Source organism: Lissotriton helveticus, chromosome 3_1 (genome assembly GCF_964261635.1).
Source record: "Lissotriton helveticus chromosome 3_1, aLisHel1.1, whole genome shotgun sequence".
Lineage (NCBI taxonomy): Eukaryota > Metazoa > Chordata > Amphibia > Caudata > Salamandridae > Lissotriton > Lissotriton helveticus.
This window is the reverse complement of record NC_136061.1, coordinates 1,237,573,278-1,237,589,101: the sequence shown is the minus strand read 5'-3', so window position 1 is coordinate 1,237,589,101 and position 15,824 is coordinate 1,237,573,278. Positions and strand designations below refer to the sequence as shown.

The following is a 15,824-nucleotide window of genomic DNA, read 5'->3' as shown; positions in this document are numbered from 1 at the left end:
TTTGACAATTCTTTCACTCTGTTAGGAACATCTCCATAGCTGGTACTTGGAATCTCATCCTTATCGTGAGTTTTTCCTTCTTTTCCAGTTTCAGGATCTTCATTCCTGCTTTCAGAGCTTTCAGGCTGCTCTTCAGAGTTTTCTCCCTTATCAGTTTTATCTTCACTTTGCTCAGTGTCTTCACTAGTGTCAGTCTTTACCAATTCTTGATCTTCAGATTGATCTTCAGAATTCGGTACTTCAAGACTTTCTCCTTCTCCCTCAGATGCAGAGCTAGTATCTGATACCTCCAGATATCGACGTTCCTGTCGATCTTCAGTATCTGGACTTCTCTCTGGTTCACCTTCAGAGTCTGAATCAGTTGTGCTTTCACCTTCTTCGTTTAGATTTTCAGGTTCAGGCACACAAATAGTATGGCTTGCATGTACTCATCTTTTCACTCCTGCACACTTAACTGCAGTGGTGCTAACCAAAATGACCTGTCGTGGTCTCTGCCAATGAGGCACCAAACAGTTTATTCTGCGGTGCACCTTTATACGCACCCAGTCTCCAGGAACTAGGTCATGAGCTGGATTTTTCCCTTTGGTGTTTGATTCAGTTCCCACCTGATGGAACACAGAAGTCACCAGGTCAGATAGGTTTTTGCAATAATCCAGTATGATGTCATCATTTATTGTCAACAATTTATCAGCTGGTACAAATGTCTCATCACCCTACCCATCAGGATTTCATGTGGACTCAATCCAGTTTTTCTGTCAGGTATGCTTCTTAAGATCATCAAAACAAGTGGCAGCATCTGGCCACTTCAGTCCTGTTGCCAAGCACATTTTAGCAATTCTGGTTTTAATAGTTCAATTTACCTGCTCAACTACTCCTGAAGCCTCAGGTCTGTAAGCACAATGCAGTTTCTGACGAATGCCCAGTGCTTCACATACCATTTGCATGAGTTCATTCTGAAAATGGGTGTCATGATCAGTCTCGATCGTCACTGGGAAGCCGAACCTAGGGATGATTTCCCGTAGGAGTAGCTTTGCAACAGTTAGCTCATCATTCCTCCTCGTGGGGAAGGCCGCTACCCAGAGAACAAACAGATGACCACCAAAACATATCTAAGTCTGTTACATGGCGGAAGCTCAATGAAATCCAACTGCATTCGTGTAAATGGACCTCCCTCCCGTCCTATGGTTCCCAAACTTACAATTGTTCTCCTTTTTGGATTAAACTGTTGGCATACACAACATCTCTGGCATAAGCTCTCAGCAATCATCCTGAATTTAGGATTATACCATGTCTGTCTAAATAGGCGAAGCATGGCATCTCTTCCTATATGAGCTTGACCATGGTACATTCGGGCCATATTTGAGATTATGCTATCAGGCATTACTGGTCTTTCATCTTTGTAAACCCAAATTTCCTCTTACTCTCTTTGTCTGCATACTGCTTTTAACCAGACATTTTTCTCTTCCTCATCAGCTTCTTCCTGCATTTGCCTCACTTCCTGCCAAGTTTCAACTACAGTTGTTAGCATTAAAGGACTTGAAACATGCTCCTTTTCCCTGTCCCGATTAATGGATGCAAGATTTTTTGGACAGTATTTTGCAATTGAATCTACATACCTGTTACCTCGAGTAATGTAGTAATCCCCCTTTTTGTGTGCTGCACACTTTACCACAGCTATTTTGTCAGGCAGTTGAATTGCATTAATCAATATTCTCACAAATTCTGTATTACGTATGGGGGATCCTGCAGAAGTCAAATAACCTCTTTGGGACCACAGTTGTCCGTAGTCATGGACAAACCCAAAACCATACTGACTACCGGTCACTATGGTTACCTTGATTTCCTTTCCCAACTCACATGCTCGAATCAAGGCAATCAACTCTGCTATTTGAGCAGAACTAATTCCTTTCAGACAAGAAGCTTCCAACACATCTGCCACTGTACAGACAGCATATGCTGCACTCAGAACACCCTCATTGGTTCTCAGGCACGAATCATCAACAAACTCACATAGTCGGATTCAGGCAATGGCTCATCTCTGATGTCTGCTCTTGGTTTGGTACAGTATTCAAGAACGTCTAAACACTTGCGATCAACCTCATTTCTCACTTCTGTTTCCATGGTGTCAGGCAATAATGTGGAAGGATTCACATTTACACATCTAGAAATTGTCACATTCTCTGCTCCCAGAATTATCCTCTCGTACTTTGTCATCCTATTGTTGGTCAAGAACTGTGTTTTTGTTCTAGTAAAGAAAATCTCCACAGAGTGAGGTACATACACTCTTACAGGAAATCCCATCACTATTCCTTCACTTTGTTCTAGACTGACGCTTGTGGCTGCTACTGCTTTCAGAAAACCTGGCAATGCTTTTGCAACAGGGTCCAAAACAGCTGAGAAATACGCTATTGGCTTTCTCAGTTTTCCATGTCTCTGAATTAATACTGACAATGCACATCCTTCTCGTTCACTGCAGTACAGATCAAACTCTTTTTCATAGTCAGGCATCCCTAAAGCTGGAGCTTCACATGAGCTCGTTTTTAACTGTTGAAATGCTTCCATCTCAGTTTTGGTCAAAACTATAGGGTCTCTGATATCTGCTCTGGTTAATCTCTGTAATGGCTTTTCAATCAGTGAGAATCCACTAATCCACTGTCTACAATAACCCACCATTGCCAGGAACATTCTCACTTGTCTTTTGGTTTTTGGTGGCTGCATTCCTTGTATGATGTTAATTCTTTCTGCAGTAACTTGTCTTATTCCATTGGCAATCTTATGACCTAAATATTGCACTTCTTTCTTACAAAATTGTAATTTTGATGGAGACACTTTATGTCCCTCTTCTGCCAAATGATTCAGCAATGCAATAGTATCTGTTATACATGCATCTTTTGTCTTTGATGCCACTAGGAGATCATCGATACATTGAACCAATACAGATTCTCCAGGCATGCTCAGACTTTCTAATGATTTCTTTAGTAACTGATTAAAGATAGATCGACTTTCAGTATACCCCTGAGGAATTCAGCACCATGCCAAGATACGATCTCCAAATCTGAACGCAAAAATTGGCTGGCTTTCTGGGTGCAATGGAACTGTAAAGAACACATTACACAAATCGATCACAGTATACCATTCTGCATCATGGGGAATTTGATATAAAATCACTGCTGGATTTGGTACAATTGGACAACACAGGACAACTATTTTATTCACCTTTCTCAAATCCTGTACAATTTTAAATGTTCCATTTGGCTTTTTCAATCCCATAATCGGTGAATTACAAGGACTACTCTCTATTTCTCTCAATATGCCTTGTTCAATCATTTTGTTTATCACTGGGGTTATTCCTTCAATTATTTCTGCAGTCATTTTGTACTGAGGAATATTCGGGTAATTTGCACCTTCCTTTACAGAGACTTTTGCAGGATCTACATCTTTCATCAACCCAATAGCTTCTCCTGTGAAATCCCACACTTTCTCTTTCACTACCTCTTTTAATTCATCAGGTATCTTTTCTCGATCAAACACAGGGAACAATTTGTTTTGCTCTGCTTCAATCATAAGCATTGTCATTTTATACAGGCTATCTTCATCTGGGGTTTGTAACTCTATGCCATCTGGTGAGCAATATATGGCACAGTTCATCTTACACAGAATATCTCGTCCTAACAAATTTACGGGGCTACTATCACACACCACAAATCGGTGCATGTCTTTAAAATTCCCAATTTCAACTTCAACTGGTTGTGTAAAGAAGTTTTAATTTGTCTATTAGCTACGCCTACAACCTGGATTTGGACTCCCGAGAGAGGAAGATTTTGGACTTCCACTGACCTAACAGTAGAACGGGTAGCACCAGTGTCCACTAGGAAAGTTATTTCTACATCATTCACCTTTCCGTTCACAAATGGACCAGACTAATCTACCTCAAGAGTGGCTCCAAGCACACACTCTTCTTCCCCTCTCAGGCACCGTCAGAAACTTTCATACGACTCACTCCCACCTTCCTCTTGTAACCAATACTGGGGACTCACATTCACTCTGGTCGATCTATTTACCTGTTCGCCTCCGCTGAATCCTGTCTCTGCACTGTATCTCTGATGGTTTACACTGTGTGGAAGTGGCGGTTGTGGCACCTGACTTTGCTGATTAACTATCTGCTGCTGTTGCGGTTGCTGTTGAAGTACCCCATTCTGCACCTGTGGATTCAATTATTTATTTATTTTATTTATTTATTTTATTTATAGAGTTTTGTATAGCGCGGACAAGACCCGTGGGTATCAGAGCGCTTAACAAGGAAAGAGATTACATATAGACATTATAATAGCATTAATAATAACAAATAGATATGAGGTAGAAGGCAATGTACTCTAAAGATGTGATTCGATCTATACATTCCTGTTGTCTGTGCAATTAGCAGTAAATGCTTAACACGGAAAAAATTACATATAGACATTATAATAGCATTACTAATAACAAATAGATATGAGGTAGAAGGCAGTGTACTGTAAAGGACATGATTAGATATATATATTCCTATTGTCTGCGCAATTAGCATTAGATGTCGAGCAGGCCTGGCTCGGGTCAGAAAAGCAAACCCCGCTCGGTGAGGTAGGGTTATAAGGCATTCTAGTGCTTCTCAAGGATAAAATGGATAGATAAATACAGTGAGGTAGCGATTATAAAGTTTGTCTGTGAGATATAGTTATAGGTGTCTGGCCTCAGCTTGACCACGGCAACAGTCATTTTCATGAAGAGGAACAACCCTCTATCATTGTAGGCGATCGTCCCAGTAATCTTAATTTCTATGTAGGGTATTTACTCATCAAGTGGCTCTTCAGTTCTCGTTTGAATGTAACTGTAATGTAATGTAATGTAAATGTAACTGGAGGGAGTGAGTTCCAGATTCTGGGGGCGGCTCCGGAGAATGCTCGGTTGTAGGTCTTTTTCTTGTGGAAAAAGGCTGGTCGTAGTAGTAACTCTTTTGCGCTTCTGGTTGATCTGTTACCCCCTGATAGCTTAAGTTTCTTGGCTAGGTATCTAGGCGTGTTGTAGTGAACCGCTTTATGTGTAATACAGGCCATCTTCATTTGAATTCTGGCCTCGTAAGGTAGCCAGTTTAGTGCTTTCAGTTGCGGGGATATGTGATCGAATTTCTTCTTTCCCGTAATGAGTCTAGCCGCTGCGTTGAGGCAGGCTTTTAGTGGTGCAGTGGATGTTTTCGGTAGGCCCGCTAATGTGGTGCAGCCGTATTCGATCCTCGAGATAACTAGTGATTGGATAGCCAGTTTTAGATCCGACTCTGAGATAAAGGGTTTCAATTTTCTTAAGTAATTCAAGTGGAAGAGGGCGCTCTTGGCCATTGAGTTAATATGATCTTTCATGTCGAGGTTTTCATCTAGTGTAATTCCAAGTGATTTGACTGAGTTAACTAGGGTCGGGGTGCAATTTAGCGCCGTCACCAGTTTAGTCCATTCTTTAACTTCAGATTGGCTCCTTGCCGGTGAAATTAGCAGGAATTCTGTTTTCTGGGCATTTAGTTTCAGATGGTTTATTGTTAACCATCGCAAAGCTCTCTTTAGTGTTCTGTTCATTAGGTCAATGTCCTCAAGGGAGGCGATCTTTATGTATAGTTGCGTGTCGTCTGCATACATATGATAGGCTACCTGTGATTTTTGAAGGATCTCCGTGAGAGGTTCTACATACAGGTTGAATAGATCTGGGGATAGCGTTGAGCCTTGTGGAACCCCGATTGCATTGGGGCTCGGGGAGGAGATTGCTTGGTTAACCAGGCATCGCTGCGTCCTGTTCTGTAGGAAAGAGTTGAACCATTTCAGCACGTTTCCGGACAGACCCATCCTGTCTTGTAGTCTGGTCATTAGCAATTCGTGTTTTACCGTGTCAAATGCTGATGACAGGTCTAGGAGGATCAGTAAGCATGTTTGATTTCGGTCTAGGGCTTGTAGGGCGTCATCAACAATATGCAGGATCGCAGTTTCCGTGCTGTGCCCTGTTCTGAATCCTGATTGGCAATCGTCAAGTAGCGAAAATTTTGCGATGTGTTGACTTAGTTGGCCCTGCACGCATTTCTCAATGAGTTTGGCCAGTAGAGGGATGTTGGTCACTGGTCGATAGTTGTTCGGGTCTGTTACGTCAGCTGTCGGTTTTTTGAGGATGGGCATTACCTGCCCTGTTTTTAGGCAGTCAGGGAGGGTTCCTTGTGCAAGTGAGGCATTTATTATATCGGTCCAGATCGGAACTAGAGTGTATATTTCTTGCCGAGCAAAAATTATATATCAATTAATTGCGTAAATTACACTTTCATAGATTGGATTCCAAAAGTGTTAGGTAACCTCCCTATTTTGCCTAGTAGCAAAAAGAATAAAATTAAGAATTTAATCTAGCCAAAATTATATGCAGAGCGCCCACTTACCTGTTACCTAATTTCTGTAATTCGGAACTAGAGTGTGGCTGATTTCTCTTACACACTTTCCCGGTAGAGGGTCTTGGTAGTGGTTGTTCGGTCTAAGTTCCGCCAGCGTTTTGGCGATTTTTCCCTGGTCGTATAGTTCAAATGTGTCCCATTTTGCCTTATTTTTTGTTTGGAGACCCTCTGCTGAGACATTGGCCTCATTATTAGGTGGAGGAAGGGTCATAAGGTTAGTTGCTGCATTTTTGAGTTCAACTTCTAGCAATTTGGATTTTTCGGTGAAGAATGCAGAGAATTCTTCGCAGCTTAAAGGTGTTATTGTCTTCTCTTGAACCGTTTTGGCTAGTTTATTTGACTGTTGTTTTAAAATCTCGAAGAGCTTTCGTGGTCTGTTTGAGGCCCTGTCCAATTCAGATCTGAAAAATTCTTTTTTGGAGTTGATTATCCTTTTGTTATATTCTTTTCTTGTTTTTCTGAGGGCTTTCAGCTCCGGGGAGGAGGGATGTTGTCTCCATTTCCTTTCAGCCATTCTCAGTTTGCGCCTATCCTCATTCAATGACTCATTAAACCAAGGATTTTTTGGTTTCTCTGAGACTTTTTTCAGTTTTGGGGGCATGGTGTCATTGACGATATTACCTATCGAGGTTAAGTAGTGGTCCGTCAGCTCATTGACATTTCGTTTATTGTTGGGTGGCTTCAGGACTGTCTCACACCTTTCAACCAGTAGTTCAATATTAGCCTCTTTTGTGTCTCTGATCAGTTTCTTGAGATTGCGTGGTTGCACGGTCCTGCCCTTTTTCATTGTAGGTATCGCGAATATTATGACGTGATGGTCAGACCAATCACATGGGTCTATAGCGAGGATTGAAGCCTCATCCTTTCTTGAAATAATCCAGTCTAATGTCGCTCCATGTGAGTGAGTGGGTTGGTTGCATGATTGTATAAGTTTTAGCTCATTGAGGAAGTCTTTAAGCGAGTTGACCAGTTTGTCATTGCCGTCATCCCAGTGGAGGTTAAAGTCGCCCAGGAATATGTTATTGGCCTAAATTATGTATTTTCTGGATTAACTCTTGGTGGATACTTACACTCTTTTCTACAATGCCCTATTCTGACGCAATTATGACAAGGGAACTTCTCCTCTAGCTCTTCTATGCTTCCTACTAATTTTGTTTTTGGGAAATGTCCTTTTGGTTTTCCCTGACTTGCATCAGTATTTTTATTTTCCAATTGTGCCACTTGGTGTTCTGCTACTTTCACTTGTGCCCATATAGCTTTTTCTTTTAGCTTCTTTTGTTTGGCATCGATCTCTTCACTGCAATATTTTGCTTTTCTTAAGACATAATCTACAGACCCTGACTGCCATTCTATCATACTATGTCTAATCATATCTCCAATTTCTGGTCTTAATCCATACACAAATCGATATATAAAATGACTCGTGTCCTTTTCACTCAACTCTTCATATCCACTGTATTGTTTAAATACCAACAACAATCGTTCATAAAATGTATGTACAGATTCTTTTGGCTCCTGTGTAGTCCTGTCTATTTTAACCCAATCTGTCTCTTTTGGTGGGATTTTATTTTTCAAAAACACTATCACTTGCTCATATTTCCTCATCACTTCAGGTGATGGAGCACCTGTTACTTTGTCTCGAGAATATTCCTCTTTTGGCCGATTCACAGTTATTTTGCATTCGGTCCATAAATCTGCTAGCACAACTAAGTCAAATAATCCATCTAAATCAACCCATAGCACTTTTGAAACTTTCACAAATCGATCCACTTGTCGATACCATTCTACTGGTTTTTCTCTCAATCTGGGGAAATCATTTGTAAATGATAATATATCCTGTCTACTCCATGGTACATGTACATATCCTCCTCCAGGTATTTCTCTCATAGGGAACTTATTTGCGACTGTCTCCTTTTCTCCGACTGGAAACGCTAATGTGGATTTATCACTAGCCTCCTGTTTCTTCTTTGCCCATTTCGCTCTCCATTTATTCACATCTCCTCATCTCCATAACAGCACAATTAATTATTTTATTTGGGTTAACCTTCCGGCAGTATTCATGTTTTCAATTTCTTGTTCTGAAAAATCCACTCTATAGGATTTCTGTAATGTTTTATTCTTTGCAAACTCTACTTCAAATTCATTTGCCAAACCTTCTAATTGATCATGTACAGACTTCGCTTTCCATGTTATGCTTTTATACTTGAACATAAGTTCATCATCTTGGTACGTTTTTAATCTGTCTGTTCCAATTGTTCCAATAATGAATTCTTCCATGTCAACTTTTAATATTGCTACATCCAGCACTTTAGGTTCATGCTCTTTTAATTTCAGGGTTTTAATCCAATCACTTAATTCTTGCTCTGATGGTCCTACAGGAGTTTGCGTTAAATCTATTTTCTCTATACTCTTTTCCGGTGGAGCAGAGTCAGATTCTGCTCCAGTTGCATACTTATAGGGTAAACTCTGATTGAAAGTTAGGTCAGGCGGATTTACATTATTGGTTTGTCTGATTTCTGATAAATCTGGATAAATATTTCCTCTCGCTTTTTGAAAACTCTGGGGAATTGTCAAACTTGGTTCTTTTATTCTTTGGTTTTCAAACACTGGAATTACAGGTCCTATCGTTACTGGGACTGTTACTGCTTCGATGTTTTTCGTAAGCTCTTGTATCTTTTCTGTCAATGCATTTGTAGTCCGTAGATATTCAGCAGTACTTGCTTGTTCTTCAACTCGTTTTTCTACCCTATTTACACTTTCTTGCTCATTAGTTTGCTTAGGAGTACCAGTAAGTCTTGGTTCTGTTATTGAAGTACTCGGATTATATCTCACTTCTACTCTTTCGGGTACATCTCTAAAATTAGAAAATTGCCTTGGGGTTTCATTATTTCTTTCATCTACGGGTGGAGCATTAGGTATAGTCCATAAAAAACCTGGTTGATATGGTGGAGGTCTCCTATTTCATATTTCTTCTAGCACAGCATCCTCTGATTCACTGTCACATAACCTTCTCTCCCTGTTTCTATGTTTTTCCTCTTTTCTGTGCATTTCCGCCCTTCATAATCATCCACTAATCTGACTGGATACATGCCATCACACATGTCAGCATTTCTCCATCTACGCATTCTACTCTCATGCGTCTCTCCCCATAAATTTCGAAATCTACCTCTTGGTCTGACATGTCCTTTCAATCTTTCACTTTCTAATTCATGCCTCTCATCCTCCCATTCAACTAAAGCTTCAAACTGAGTTGGTCTAGGTCTTGGGTCAAGATTCATCATCTTTTCTCTCAAATTTCTCAAAACTGCCACAACAAAAGATCCTCCTTTCAGGAAAGCTAACACACCATAATTTCCGGTATCTCTCACCCAATTCTCTATCCAAACACATGTATGGTAACCATATTTTGACAACATATAGGAAGCAGGCGTTTTCGGCGGAGGAAGTAATTTTCCCTCTCTTGTGACTATTGCCTTGTCCTTCACAAACACATTTTTCAATTTCTTAAACCATGAAGGTTTCTTCTTTTCCTCTCTGTAATAGTAATCAATTTTTCTGTAAATTCCCTGTCTTTCAAAAGATCGCGTACTTCCCTGTTATTGTTCCGTAACACCAACCTATCACAGCGCGGTTTACACTAGCGCACCAATTAGAACAAGCTACGTCTCTTTAGTGCTTAACCAATAGTTTCGCTGCTTTTCGTGATGCTCCAATCAGCTCTTTGCCCTGTCTTGGTCACGAGGACCAATCCTAGCACGACACTTTTGATGTCACCAGCGCTCCGGTTTCTGCAGAGCCGATTGACCCCTCCTTTACAAGGTTTTTTCAAGAAGCCGTATTTACAGGATATTTGACATAATCGGTTAGTATCTTACACAAAACAACTCCATTCGTCTGTTTCGCTAAACAAAGTGATAGAATTTCTCAATCACACAAGTATTCTGTATTTCCAGTAGACAGCGCTTACCTCTCCTCTACCACAGAATTTTATATTCGCCAATAAAGTAGCACCACTTCCTCTACTTTACCCTTCTCTCAAGCTCAGGTTAAGCTCTATTACTCTCCAAGCAATACATTTTAAATCAGGATACGCAATGATCCCTGTATTTGAAAGCCAAGATTGTATGGACTGCCCTCGCTATACATTTTCCCTTTCATACGGAAAGTCCCTATACCAGTGATGTGCGACAACACCACCTGTGATATACTACGATACCACCGCAGTATACGACGATACTACTTTTTGAAACAGACTATGCGATGTGTGACTTCATTGCCACACTTCCTCTGCCTGCAGACAGAGTGACCAGCTTCACGCAATACTCGGAAGGCTTTTCAGGACTACATATCACGTAATACGAACTCAACAGATGTTAGTCATAATTCTATATATCAAAACCCTATATAACACTTTATACATAATCCTAGCTAATTCTACAGCAACCAATGCTCTGCTGCAAAGCTAATTACTGATGCAGCGGTTCTCCGGAAATAATTTCTAAAACCATGACACCTTTCCCTGAAGTACAAAATCATACATATACTCGACAGTGGGGCCTATGACACTGCAAATCACTCACAAAATACTTAAACCTTACTCCAAGGATCGGTGAGATTCAAAGGAGAGCTGCTGTATCATAGCGGGTTGTCTAAACTATTACTGAATATATATTCTATTTACACCTGCAGTTTAAATGAGTTTACCATGGTTTTCTTTAACAAAACATTTATTTGGACACAACGCCACTGTGGTCGACGGATCTGCTAGTAAAAAATTAGGCGTAGGAAAACTCAAGACCAGCTTTATTCTCCATTTATTTAATTTTTATTAAAAGCAAATTTAACATGTCTAAAATGTATTCACTTTATTTCTTTCTTTATTCAAAAACGACATTAAAGGAAAATAAGGATTTTATTTAAAACAATTAATTTCATTTGTTTCAGAAATAGACATTTATTTAGATTGCAGAAATGCAAGTTATTTTAGCAAAAGACAGATAGTTCCCAAAATTCATTGTTTCTCCTAACTTCCCTGACTAATAACCTCATCTAAAGAACAAATCTCATTCTAAAGAAATATGAAAATTATTCAAAGTCTTACATCTCAGGAAAATCAGCATATGGACAGCATCTCGAGAGGAAATCGAAATGGAGTTTTTTCTTCACTAAAATCAGCACTTTTTATACCTTTTTCACAAGCTCTATCTATCTAAAAGTGTAACTTTCAACATAAATTCGAGTTCCGATTGGACAATTTGGGGTGGATGAGCATCATCTCATCATTACAACATTTATTCCGCTTCCGTCAGCCTGATTTTAAATGGGTCATTGTTTTGGGCCTCGTCCGGCCTAGTCCTGTTCTCACTTAGATACTTTGCTAGACTTTCTCACTTTCTGAACCAATGTGCTCATCTTTTGGCAGCCATCTGGACTTCCAGGCTACTCTGTCCTTGAACCGCTTTCACTCCAGGCACAAGCAGCTCGCATTCGAACTCGGAGTCGGGCTTGCGCATGCTCAGTTCATTTTCTATTCGCAGTTCAGCAAGTCAGCCATCTTTTGTTAGGCCTCACAGGCCTAAATGGGAACTAACATAGAAACAAACACAAACAAACGTTAATTTTAGAATTTTAGCTCTTATGTTTACCTCCCCCCTTACTAAGGGTTCCCCTATTAGTAGTTACCTAGCAGATAAGCAACGTTTAGGCGTAATATACTTACTTATCCTTTGGTTTCTGCCACAAATACGTAAACAAAAGAACAGTTATGCTCCATTTTATTATTTCAAAGCTGCTTATTAGTTTAGGACACGACAAAATCATATAGTTAGTTAATTATAATTGCAACATGAGCAAAGTTAATTCCCACGTGTACTTGTGTAGGTGCAATTTTACTCTAGATTGATTAATTCAAGTCAAGTCAAAACAAGCTTTATTCGATTGATTAAAATCATAAAAGCAGGAGTCAGTAAAATAACAATGTCACATTTCATCAGTTTAAAAAATATTTCATCAGTTTAAAAAACATACAAACATTCGTGATAATAATACACACATCATTCCATTAGTTCATGTTATAGTTATGGAAGTGTGACTTTACAAGGGGTACACAACATTTTGTTTCTCCACCTTGCTCCATCAGTAGGAGCGGGAAAGAGTGACTGGAGGCAGTGGACTGCTGGGGATTACAGGGGCAAGGGCCACAACGCAAGGAGTAAAGAGTAAAGGAATAGAAAAAGTTCCAAAAGTGCAAGAAAGGACAGAAAAAAAGCAGAAAAAGGCAAAAAGCTGAAATATCATAAAAGGAGAGACAGAAGTGCAGCCCAGCAGCAGAGCAGTTATACTCTACCACTAGACCACCAAGGATAAGGTGCAGGCAGGAGTCTGTGGGTGGAAGAGGGCCTCAAACTCCTGACCAAAGGGTCAGCAGCAGCAACAGAGGCAGAAGCTACAAGGCAGAGCTGTGTAAGGAAGGGAGCGATCCACTAGTAATGTCAGGAGTCTATCCCTGCATTTTCCTGAGACTATTTCCTGCAAGAGAGAGCTGCCACTCTTTCTGGCTACTCTTCTGGCTATGCAGAAAAGAATCTTCTTTCTTCCTTGTTATAAAACTGCTACCATGTCTTCTATGTCCAGGAGTTGAACTTCTAAGTTAAATCTCCTGGCCAACCTCCTCCTCTGAGGACCCCTCATCTGTATCTGAGTGGAGGGGCTCCACCACCTCCTCAGAAGGATTTTCATCAGTAGTCTCAACTTCTTCAGATTGCACTACTAGCTGTGGATTGTCTCTCTCAAATTCTGCTGTAAGTATTCTAAGCTTTTCTTTGTTAGAATGAGAGGCATTCTTGATACCAAAACTTTTATAGAGGGGCCTGCATCCAGCATGGGACAGGGCCCATGTAAGGGGTCATGTTGAGCTCCTGAACCTGGTTATCAGTATCATCCCTTACTATTAGTAAATGTGGGACACTTTTCTTTGTCCTAACTTTCAATAATATATATATATATATTTTTTAACTGGATAAAGAAAAATTACCCAAGGCCCTAACAGTCAATTTTAAAATGTTGAAAAATAGACAAATCAAAAAACACAACTGGCTAAAGCGAATGTTTGGATTTATTTGTGTGGTCACTGAATGACAGAGTGGTATCAGCAAACGCAAAGTCGTAGATTCCACCGCTGATCCATCAATGAAGGAAGTGGACGCTATATAATGTACTAAAATGAAGTACACTGTGCAGAGAGTCCAGTGAGTTCCTTATTGGTTTACAGAGGCAAAAGTAGATAATACTAACTCTCTATATGTGGTAGTGTGGGCTAGCAGTTAGGCTTATCATAAAGTAGTGCTAAGCATAATTCCGAGTCCAATTTGCTAAAATAATATTGATTTGTATATACTTTTTCAGCCTAGGAACTTTGTTCTAAAGTGTGTATTTTAAAAGTTAAGAATTGTTAGAGTACGCAAAATCAATAACATTTGTGCACAATTACGCACCATTGAAATCAATGGGGAAAAAGACGAAAATGTATTTAAAATCATACAGCTGACTTTCAAGGTTCATCTCTTGGATTTTGGTAGTTAACAAGGCCAGGTCCAATGCTCCCCCAGCTGTTTCTCTGGAGAGTCCTGGATCGTGCCAGGAGCAGGGTGTTAAGGTCGTTGGTAGCTGGTGCAGTACTGGAGAGTGGGCCACTTGAAAATGCACCACACAAGGGCATTTACAGGTAAGTCTGAGGGGGCTTACTCAAGGGAGCAGGTCACAAGGGCCTCAGGACCAGAGGAGCACAGCTGTATCCTTGTTACCTGGGCTGGTCGAGCTTCAGTTTTCAAGCAGCAGCTTTTCTTGGCCCATTTCTTCTTTGTGTCTGTTGAATCTCAAGTTCCAGGTCCAGGGATGCCACCTAAATACTACATTTTGGGGTGCTACAGTGGGAGACAGGTAGGAGCCAGTGGGCTACCTACATTTAGGGTGTCTACACCTTCTAAGGAGGGAAGAGGTGTGGCGCTGCGACCAGGGAACCTGACACCGGACGCTGGGGTTCACAGTTCGATCCCCGGCACTGGCGGCTGGGGTAGGGGCATGGTCGTGCTGGGTTAGTGTTTTAGGATTAAGGGTAGTGTAGTAGTGTTTGTGTAGTGTAGAGTAGTGTTTTAAGGTTTATGGTATTGTCAGGGAGTCATGCAGGGTAGTTTTTAGGTGAAGGGGACGGACTGGGAATAGGGCTAGGGTCATGCTGAGGGTAGTGTGTTAGGGTTTAGAGTAGTGTTGTAGTCTTTATGTAGTGTAGGGTACTGTTGTAGGGTTTATAGTAGTGTCGGAGGGTCGTGAAAGGTAGTGTTAGGGAGTAGGGACAGGACTGGGGCTAGGGGCAGTGTCGTGCAGGGGGTAGTGATTTAGTGTTTAGGGTAGTGTAGTGGTGTTTTAGTAGCGTAGGGTAGTGTATTTTTGAGGGTTTTTAACTCTGGGATGTATAGTGTAGTGCATTTGTGTGTAGTGTTGGGTTTTATTATTACAAGGCAAGTATTTAGTTCGCATACATTAACACTTTCAATGTAATGGTATGCAAACTAAAAGCTTGCGTATTAATGGTTTTTGCTAAGAAAAAAATGCGTAGTAATGGCATGCCGCTCGCAGTCGCAGTTTGCCGTCACTGAGGAAGCTGTCCTTTCATCGCCGATCTTGCCTCTGGGATTCCTGTTGCTTTTGTTGTTGCTCCCATTGAAGTGCTGCTGGACTCGGGGACCGGGACTGCGAGGCCACAGGTCAGCGCGCCGGTATCATCACGCGCACCTGCTGCCTCTTCCCGTGACCCCTCCCTGCCGAGCTTGCTCCCTGCTGCACTTAAAAGGCGACTCGCGGCCCCCGCTCCGCGGAAGCCGCTCGCAGTCGCAGTTTGCCGTCACTGAGGAAGCTGTCCTTTCATCGCCGATCTTGCCTCTGGGATTCCTGTTGCCTTTGTTGTTGCTCCCATTGAAGTGCTGCTGGACTTGGGGACCGGGACGGCGAGGCCCACAGGTCAGCGCGCCGGTATCATCACGCGCACCTGCTGCCTCTTCCCGTGACCCCTCCTTCTTTCCCTACTAGAAGGCGGCGCACTACGCAACCGCGGGACGCGCGCGGGCCGAAGCGCGGGGCGAAGCCCGGGCAAAGGGCGGGCCGTTTGAGGCCGTTCGAGAACGTTAGAGACCGGGACTGGGCCATTTCCCTTTGCTCTCGCCATTAACTTTCAGTATCTCTTCCAGGCCCCATATTCATCGCATAATGACTGCCAGAGAGACAAGGAGCAAGAGCACGTTGTCAGCCGGACCAGCAAAAGGCACCCTGGACAACTATTTTGTTAAAGCAGGGTCACGTTTGATCAATGAAATCTCGGTCC

At 41.5% G+C, this 15,824-nt stretch overlaps 1 protein-coding gene across 2 annotated transcripts in view; it reads right to left on the bottom strand.

The window, feature by feature from the left end:
* Nucleotides 1-4,083: 4,083 nt before the first annotated feature.
* Nucleotides 4,084-15,824, bottom strand: part of LOC144823403 (ceramide kinase-like protein) — a 534,328-nt gene continuing 522,587 nt past the window's right edge. Inside the window, exon 11 of one of the 2 annotated variants that reach the window (XM_078681879.1) lies at nt 4,084-4,202. In XM_078681879.1, the coding sequence (XP_078538005.1) occupies nt 4,157-4,202 (46 nt within the window). In that variant the 3' untranslated portion in view covers nt 4,084-4,156. Of the gene's footprint in view, nt 4,203-11,398; nt 12,035-15,824 lie in introns of those variants that run through there. The other variant, XM_078681880.1, reaches the window with a different exon arrangement.